The sequence below is a fragment of the Lotus japonicus genome, chromosome 2 (assembly GCF_012489685.1).
Source record: "Lotus japonicus ecotype B-129 chromosome 2, LjGifu_v1.2".
NCBI lineage: Eukaryota > Viridiplantae > Streptophyta > Magnoliopsida > Fabales > Fabaceae > Lotus > Lotus japonicus.
The window spans coordinates 18761298-18771315 of record NC_080042.1 but is presented as its reverse complement, the minus strand read 5'-3'; the positions used below and the strand labels follow the sequence as shown (position 1 = coordinate 18771315).

At 35.9% G+C, this 10018-nt stretch overlaps 1 protein-coding gene across 1 annotated transcript; it reads left to right on the top strand.

The window, feature by feature from the left end:
* Positions 1 to 1098: 1098 nt before the first annotated feature.
* LOC130736174 (uncharacterized) lies at positions 1099 to 2094 on the top strand. The gene has a single exon (XM_057588019.1). It carries the CDS (start codon positions 1099 to 1101, stop codon positions 2092 to 2094), a length of 996 nt encoding a protein of 331 aa, XP_057444002.1.
* Positions 2095 to 10018: the final 7924 nt, after the last annotated feature.

Genomic DNA, 10018 nt, shown 5'->3' with positions numbered 1-10018 from the left:
GCTTCTGACCCGATTTTGGAGAACCAGATCATCCCCATTACTTATGAATCCATGGTTTGTAATGTACTCGTGGAGGTGGACTATATTTATGATGAAGGCCTTGAGGGATCCAGGGATGAGGACGGCTGGGCAAGCGAGATTGATTTATCATCAGACGCCGGAATTGCGTCGCCAAAACCGGTTTGCAGGGCGGGGATAGATATACCTGTCTCTTCTCCGGCGAATAATCACGGCGAACCTGACGTCATCGGGAATGCTACCACCGACAGTGACGTTTCGCGTTTACACACTGCTTTTGACGAGACTTGTATTGATCGGGGCATGACGGCTGAAAATAGTTTTGAAATGGTGAATTATGATTGGTCCAGGAATTTAAATTGGTCATTGGAGAATGCAAAGGATCACCCTTTTTTGAGCACATTAAATAGGTGGAGTGAATACCCATACCACAAATTTTTCAAAATTGTTATTCCAAATGAGTTGTTCAACTTATTCCTGTTTGGGTGCAGTTTTCCTATTGTCCCTCTCTATGAGGTGGGCTTGCCTTATAAACCCAATCCAAGTTTTACAATCAGGCCCAAAAAACAGGACAAGCAATGTCGTTTTGGAGGTAATTGATGATATCCCAGAGGTAAATACTTCTCCTTTCGATAGAGTTAACAAAGAATTTCTTTCTTCTGACTCCCCAAGACCAATATCGTCCAATCCTGTTGCTTTAGCTCTAGAGGATGAGGAAGTATTGAAAAGGGCTAAACAGGGCGTGAGCAGGTCCACAAAGATAAAATCACTCGAGTGTTTAGAACTTGATTGTGCGAGACCAGGCAAGGAGAAGAAGAAAAGGGGTAGAAAACTCAAGTCTGAGGTGAGTCCTTCTGTCTTACGTGAAATCTCTGAAGGTTCGGGCGGTGTTGATCCAAGCTTTGTAGTTCTTCAAGCTTCAGTAACAGGGAGTGGTCCTGGTGTTTATTTCACCCGGGCAACCAAAGCTTGGGCTCTTGGAAAATCAGTGGGGCTGTCTTTTCTTGGTTCTGACGAGGATGCAATAAAGGGTCTGGCGGAGGAGCTAGAGGAGGATTTCCAAAACAATCAGCTTAATTGATGGGTCGTTCAAGAAGATGGTGCTCTTGGAACGTGCGAGGGTTAGGAAATGCTGAGAAAAGAAGAGAAGTGAAGGAAGTCTTGAAAAAGGTGAAATTAGAATTAATCTTACTCCAGGAGACAAAACTGGGGGAAAACAAAGATCGAGTGGGAGAATTGTTTGCTAAATCCATCAACCTCAATTTCGCAGAGGTTCACGCATCAGGATCAGCAGGGGGATTGATCTCTTGTTGGGATTCAGGTATCATATCCGTGGATGATGTTATTAAGGATCAGAGCTTTATTCTATTGGTAGCAAAAGTACCTTTCCTGTCTGCTCCTGTGTTAATTGGCAATGTATACAGTCCAAATGTTGAGAATCAAAGGATTGCTACTTATCCAAAGCTAGCAGCGGCGGTGAGTAACCTAGGTCTTGGATGCTTTCTAGGTGGCGATTTCAATGGGACCCTTAATCCTGGGGAACGAAAAGGTGGTATTGATGTTATTGATCCGGGCCTTTCTGATTTAGTCTCTGGTTTGAACTTGATTGATCTTCCCTTAGCAAACGCAGAATTCACGTGGTTTAGCACCCGTCATGGAGGTTTATGGAGCCGACTGGATCGGTGGCTGATTAGCGAAGAGATATTAAGAGAGATTGACGGAGTTCATCAATCGGTTGAGGAGTGGGGTCTCTCAGATCATAGAGCCATTTCTCTGTCCATGGGGGCTGTCGATTTCGGTCCAAAGCCCTTCAGATTTTATAACAACTGGATGTTGGAGGAGGATTTCAAATATCTGGTGAATGCTTGGTGGAACTCTCCATTGGTGGCGGGATGGTCAGGGGCTTCCTTACTTGACAAGTTAAAAGAGTTGAAAAAGGAGATTAAGCGATGGAAGGGGAGTAGACCAAATGCTATGTCAGATAGAATCTCTTCACTGGAAACTGATCTCCAATCAGTTATGGATCAGATTTTGAGGGATGGTGCGTCTAATGCTTTAAGGGCTAAAAGGCTGTGAGTTCTAGATGATTTATGGACAGCTTACAGATATGAGGAATCAAGATGGAGGCAAAAGTCAAGATCAAGATGGGCTAAGGAAGGAGACAGAAATTCAGCTTATTTTCATAGACAATTCAAAGTCAGAATGGCCAAGCAAAATATTAATAAACTTATCGTGAATGGCTCTGAGTTAGAGGAGGCAGCAGAAATTAAGCAAGCGATTTTTCAACACTTCAAGACCTTCTTCACTAGCAAAAAGAAGGTGCTGCCAGCCTTGTCATGCCATAACTTTCAAAAACTGTCCAGATTGGAACAAGCTGAAATAGAGCAAGAGTTCTCTGAAGAAGAGATATGGGGTGTGATTAAATCTCTTGATGGCAATAAAGCCCCGGGGCCCGACGGGTTTAATCTGAAATTTTTTCAGGAGTTCTGGAGCTTGGTGAGAGGAGATGTTTGTAAGATGTTTGAAAACTTTCACAGTTCTGGCAAAGTTTCGAGAGGCATGAACGCTGCCTTTATAACCTTAATTCCAAAGAAGGAAAATGCTTCATCTTTGCTCCAGTTTAGACCAATAAGCCTTATTGGAAGCTCGTACAAACTTATTGCTAAAGTTCTTGCAACAAGGTTACAAAAAGTAATGCCCAAACTATTGACAAATAATCAGTTTGCATTCACTAAAGGTCGACAGATAGCAGATTGCATTCTTTTAGCAAACGAAGTTGCTGATTTTTTGTCAAAAAGAAGAGAGGGGGGTTTGATGCTCAAAGTTGATATGGCAAAGGCATACGACCAAGTTGATTGGGACTTTTTGATTAACATGCTTCATGAAATGAACTTCGGGAACAAATGGATAACTTGGATGAAGTCATGTATCTCTACTGCTACTTTGGCAATACTAGTAAATGGATCTCCCACTGAATTCTTTGCTATAGAAAATGGGTTACGCAAGGGGGATCCATTATCCCCTTTGTTATTCAATCTATGTCTGAATGGTCTCTCATGTTTATTGAATCAATTCCTGAGCGAGGCAAATTACTGTGGAGTTAAATTCAGCAATAACTTGATTATCAATCATTTATTTTTTGCAGACGACACCTTGATATTTTGTGAAAATAGCGAACTGCAATTGGAGACCCTTTGCAACATCTTGATCACATTCTTATATGCTTCAGGCTTGAAGGTTAATTACCAAAAATCTGTACTGATAGGCTGTAATGTTCAATCAGATGAAGTGGGGAGACTTGCAAACCTGTTTGGTTGGTCTATTGGTTCTTTACCGGTCGAGTACCTTGGAGCTCCTCTCGGGGGCAATCCCAGGAGGATTTCTTTTTGGAGACCCATGATAGATAAGTTAAGAGGTAAGTCCAGGTCGTATAACTCCAAATTCATTTCACTAAGTGGAAGATTGGTGATAACTAAATCTGTCCTTTGCTCCATTCCTCTTTTCCTTATGGCTGTCTTTAAAGCCCCAAAGAGAGTGATAGAGGAAGTCGAGAAGATATTTCGTGCTTTCATTTGGGGCCATGATATTGGGAGGAGGAAGATATACTGGATTGGATGGGACCATATCTGTCTAAATAAAAAAGCTGGAGGCCTCGGTCTTGGATTCATTGAATGGAGAAATTGGGGATTATTATTGAAGTGGGCTTGGCGTTTCGGTAGAGAAACAAGTAGCTTCTGGAGGACCTGTGTGGTTGAAAGATATTCCCTAGATCCTTTGTCATTGCTTTGGCACTTGGAATTATCAAACACTTCAGTTGGGTCCATTGTTATTCGGGATATTTGGAGAGTGCTAATAAACGATGATTTGATTTCTGCCGGTTTCAAGGAAAATCTTTTGGTTGTAGTGGGAGATGGCAAGAGAACTAAGTTCTGGAAGGATCCGTGGGTTGCTGACTCTGCTCTCTGTAATGTCTTACCTAGGTTGTATGCTTTGAGTGCAAACAAAGATGCCAGAATTGCAGATGTGAGCTCTTTCTCTAGAGGGTCATGGAATTGGTCTTTAGTTTTTCGCAGAACGTTTTTTACATGGGAGGAGGAACTTCATTCTCAGCTTCTGGCCTCAATCAACTCCATTATTCCAGCTTCTTTGGGGGGTGATTATCTGATCTGGTGTCTCAATCAATCGGGCTTCTTCTCGGTTAAGGAACTTTGCAGTTGGGCTGAAGATCAAACCTTCACCAACCGCACTTGGCAAGTTCCTAAAAATGTAGCAAAACTCATTCCTCCCAAAGTTGCGCTCTTTTTCTGGCAGGCACAGAAGAATAAAATTGCAACTAGAGCCAATTTAATTTCTAGAGGTATCGAGCTAGCTGACTCTTCTTCCTGCCCTCTATGCTCGACCACTACAGAAACTTGCTCTCACCTATTTCTACACTGTAAGTATACTTGGCATCTGTGGTGCTCGATTGTAAATCGCGAAGGCTTTTATTGGGCTGTTCCCTCGTCCTTAGAGGGACTTATTTCTGAATGGGACCATTTGCCCAAACATTCTGATAAGTTGCTTTGGAGTCTAATACCATATGCTCTATCATGGTCAATTTGGATTGAAAGGAATAATGTGTGCTTTAATCAGAAGTTATTCAACTGTACTGAAGTGTGGGATCTTCACCTTTCACGAATTGGATGGTGGACTCACGATCTGCTCCTCCAAAATGCGTTTAGTATTGATCAATTGGCCAGGAACTTCGAGCTAATTAGATTTGTGCCCAAGGCGCCTATCGCAAGACATGCGAGCTGGACTCTTCCTGAGGCGGGTTTAATCAAAATTAATGTTGATGGTGCTGCCAGAGGTTCACCGGGAAGATGTGGTATCGGTGGCATTTTTCGAAATAGCGATAATGAGATTTTGGGGTTTTTCTCTAAACATGTTGGGGAAGGCTTTGCTTTTGAAGCAAAGGTCTGGGCAATCTTTGAGGCACTTTTGCTCTGTGTTAGTCGGCAATTGAGGAATTTAACAACTGAAAGTGACTCTTCTCTAGCTGTCGGTTGGGTCAATAATCGAAGTAACAGACCATGGAAATTGCTGAACAAGCTTAACCAGATTGACTTGTGGGCTGCGGAGGTAAATTGTTTATCGGTGAAACACATTTTTAGAGAAGCAAATGGCGAAGCTGATAAATTGGCTAAGCGAGGGGCTGATATTTCAAGGGACCTTTATTATTTCAAGTCTTCCAGTATTCATGCTGGCTTATCTTCTTCAAGGCAAGAGTAGTGATGAACCAGAGAGGAATTTGCTTTTATTATCTATTAGCTCTTCCTTACTTTTCTAGTCTGCTGTATTAGTTTGTGGGTTCTTGTATTTTATTTTACAAAGTTATCTCTATACTACTGCTTGCGTTTTCTGGTTTGTGGTTGGTTGCCTTGGTTAAAGTACTCTTTTTCCTCTCCTTGGGTTTTTTCCCTTTGGGTTTTCCCTTGGAGAGGTTTTGATGAGGCTTTCTCCTTGGCCGTTCTTTTACCACATCTTTCTAGCAGTTTGAGACTTTTTGTCCACATGAGAGGATTGTTCTCATGACTTTTATTCTTCATTATCTATATAAATATTCAGTTGCTTCTCAAAAAAAAAAATTTGACCTTGCTTATATAAAAAAAAGTTAACTTTGACCCCTGACATGACTATGATGAGTTGGTCATGCCATGCTTGTTTCTTTTGTGATGGTATATATATATATATATATATATATATATATATATATATATATATATATATATATATTAATTAGAAAAGAACAACTTCTAGCATGACGTGTCGCTTTCACAGGCCAAGTTAGTGACGTGTCGCTCCCAGATTAATTCTCACATAATATTTTACATGTAAGCTCTTTCTCCTTGGCCCTACTTGCCACATGTGCCCTGATTTTTACTTACCTTATTTCTCCATAATAAAAAAATACATTTTTAAATTTTAGATTTGATTAGGATTTAGGTTTTTTATTTCTTGATTTTATCTTAATTTATTTTTGATTTATTTTTAGAGTATTACTTAATTTTTATGGTATTTTATTGAATTTTCGGATTTTTAATTAATTCCGGATTTTATGAATTTTTATTGTGATTTGCTAGATTTTGATAGTTTTTATCTATTTTTATTTAGTACATTTTTAAATTTTAGATTTGATTAGGTTTTATGTTTTTTATTTTTGTATTTTATCTTAATTTATATTATTATTTATTTTTACAGTATCAATTATTTTTTATGGTATTTTTATTGAATTTTCGGATTTTTAATTAATTTCGGATTTTATGAGTTTTTATTGTGATTTGCTAGATTTTGATAGTTTTTATCTATATTTATTTAGAACATTTTTAAATTTTATATATATTAGAAAAGAACAACTTCTAGCATGACGTGTCGCACTCACATGCCAAGTTAGTGACGTGTCGCTCCCAGATTAATTCTCACCTAATATTTTACATGTAAGCTCTTTCTCCTTGGACCCACTTGCCACATGTGCCCTGATTTTTACTTACCTTATTTCTCCTTAATAAAAAAATACATTTTTAAATTTTAGATTTGATTAGGATTTAGGTTTTTTATTTCTTGATTTTATCTTAATTTATTTTTGATTTATTTTTAGAGTATTACTTAATTTTTATGGTATTTTATTGAATTTTAGGATTTTTAATTAATTCCGGATTTTATGAGTTTTTATTGTGATTTGCTAGATTTTGATAGTTTTTATCTATTTTTATTTAGTACATTTTTTAATTTTAGATTTGATTAGGATTTATGTTGTTTATTTCTGTATTTTATCTTAATTTATATTATTATTTATTTTTTTATGGTATTTTTATTGAATTTTCGGATTTTTAATTAATTCCTGATTTTATGTGTTTTTATTGTGATTTGCTAGATTTTGATAGTTTTTATCTATATTTATTTGGTACATTTTTTAATTTTAGATTTGATTAGGATTTATGTTGTTTATTTCATGATTTTATCTTAATATAAAATCTGTGATAAGTGATTTAAATCAATAATACATCCCATCAGCAAAAACTCTCTTAAAACACTGCCTACCTCCACTATCTCCTCCATGGAATTCATCTCCTCCATGCAATTTTCATCTCATCTCTCCATTGAACGGAACCACCCCCACAAAATCGTCTCATCTCTCAACGGAACCACTTTGCCATCGACTTGCAATCGCATCCCTCCGATTTGCTGCCTTGGACTGATTGGGAAGGTTGCAGATGGAGGTTTCAAATTATTTTCTTCCTTTGCTTGCATAATATGTTATGGTTTTTTTCAATTTTATTTTACTTTACCTTTAACTTTCATTCACTCATGTTTGACTTCAAGGTCAATTTCGTTCATCACTTGCCATGCTAATTTCAAATTCTTTTCTTCAGGTTTTTTTTTATAGATATTCGACCAAAAGAGATTCTTTCGAAGCCATGGATGGTGAGTCCATTTTATATTCTATATGGAATTTTGCAATATTTTGATTTGTTTTTTATGTTTTATGATTCTCCTTTGTATGTGATTCTACAGGAAATATTTTATTCTATTTTAGAGTTATTTTTAGAGTATAAATCAATTAGGATTTAGGTTGTTTATTTTTATCTTAAATTAATTAATACTCTAAAAAAAATCCGAATTTTTATTAAATATTTTTTAAAGATTTTGTTTTGTTTTTATTGTCAATTTTTTAGATAGCCTCTCTTATGTTGTGCTATTTTATCTTGAAACCTGAATTTTAAAAGATTTTCCCTAATTATCTAAGATTTAAATAAATTATATTTTGAAAGAAGATTTACTACTACTCCTTACTAAATTTATAATGATGGCTTCGACTCCCCTCTTTGTCACGTTCCATGACTCAATTGGAGAGCTGGCCGGAAAAAGTGGTGAGCATTCTCCCTTTTCCTCTTCAAATTCCTTCTTTGCATAGTTTTGTTTATGTCTAATCTTATTTTGACTCGGGTTATAGGTGATGGTTCCGCCAATCTACCTACGCGTGTTGCTCCAAAATCAGTTTCTTGATATAATATTGTAGGTTGAAATGATTTTCTTGATCGAAGACATATTATGATTTGTTTTCTCAGACTATGCTAAGGAATGAAGAATGCAGGAGATTTCAAAAAAAAATTCGAAAAGAATTGTTGAAGTACATTAAAGGCTCGAGATAGAGTTTGGGAAGGAAAAGCATGTGGCTTAATGCTTTTAATTTCTGAGGTAGGAGAATGAATCCTTTTAGTTAAAAGTTCTTTATGTCTAGCATTTGATTCATAAGATTAATGTATTGGTTTGAAGCTACTTATGTGTCTGTTTTTAATTTTATTCTTTATGTGTTTTGGTTGGTTCAATTAGGCTAATTTGAATCAAATGCCTTAAAGAAATCAAGGCACTACTTGAAATAAGGTATGAGAAGCTACAAGAAGGAAATGAGTTGTAGGCAGGAGAATAGAGAGACAGAGAGAGAGAGAGGAGGGTGATTGCACACAAAGAATGCTAATGAAGTGGATATGTTACTTTCAAACAAAAGCTATATTGGATAAGATTTGAAAAATAATTTAAAGAAATTTTAAAATTATTTTCCAAGAACTCCTATGCCATTTTGTTATAGCCTTGCTAAACTATTCAACTAGGTTCTCTAATGCTTTGTTTGATATGGTAGTGAAAGAGAAGAGAGAAATAGAGGAGAGAGAGATAAGAGTTAGTGTGTTTGATTGGCAAGGGATGAGAGATAAAAGGGGCAGATTTTGTGGGTCCAATGTATTTTTTCAATCTTCTCATTTTGAGTAGACATAGAACAAAGTTTGATCAATTTTTTTAGCTTTCCAATTGTAATCTTATTAATTTTTTTGGTTATTGGGAGGGAGTAATCTTATTAATTTATTAAGCCTATCATTGTTTTCATATTTTGATATTTTTATTTTTATTTAAATGTCGATTCATGCCAAACTAATTCCCTCTCTTATTCTCTATTTAATCCAACGATGGGAGAGAATCTACGTCATTCTTTCTCTACTATCACAGCTCTCATACAAACAACTTATATAATTTACTCTATACCACACGTATTTCTCTATACTCATCACATTTTGTTATATTTTTTATTAATGTCAACTCCAACAATCAATTTTCCGTGCAACGCACGGGTAAAAAACACTAGGGGATAAACAAGGGGTAGTTTCAAACTCCAAGCGCAATGTTGTCTACCAAGAAGTTTTTGAGAACATATGAGTGGTTTGTTTAATTTTTTATCTTAATAGTTTTTTTAATACAAACCGACTTCTAAGTGACCTAACTTTATTTCATTGTTAACATGATGTCTATGACATCTTATAAGTTGATGAACATCTGATGCAAAAATATTATTGTCGATTTAAGGTTCGTTCTATTTTCCCTTACAATGAAATAATTCTTTATTGATTAAAACAAGTATGTACAAAGTCTGATATATATCTTAAATTTTGTAGGCACCCTGCAATATTAGCTCAAACATGGATGACTTGAAATAAAAAAAAATGAGGTCATACTTTATGATTTATCTTTCACAATTCAGATTTATGCTACTATCACGTTCTTTTTTTTTTCCATGATCAATATGTATTTATCATCTACTTTATTGGTGATTCTTTTTTGTCCACTTTCCTTAGCATTTCATACTCTTCTATTTCATCTATTGTTTAATAATCACTTTTTTTTTAAATTAAATATGTAACAGAATCACAGTTGTTATCTAATGTATTGACACGTTGAATTTTTTGAAAAAGAATCATGTGCTATTTCTTCCATTTTCAAAAAAAGAATAATTTTTTAATGAATGTACTAAGGGTGGAATCACGTTGTGGTAATAGGACAGTCGTCACCCTTAGACACAAAATTGTTACTTGATATACTATAAAAGATCATAAACTCCCTATATATTTCGGCTCTTCTCCTTTAGAAGACAAATTTCAAGTAGAAGAATCAATATATATTTCTTACACAT

Bases quoted from the DNA above. Each gene is read 5' to 3' on its own strand.
- LOC130736174 (XM_057588019.1), top strand. From the start codon at position 1,099: ATGGGTCGTTCAAGAAGATGGTGCTCTTGGAACGTGCGAGGGTTAGGA.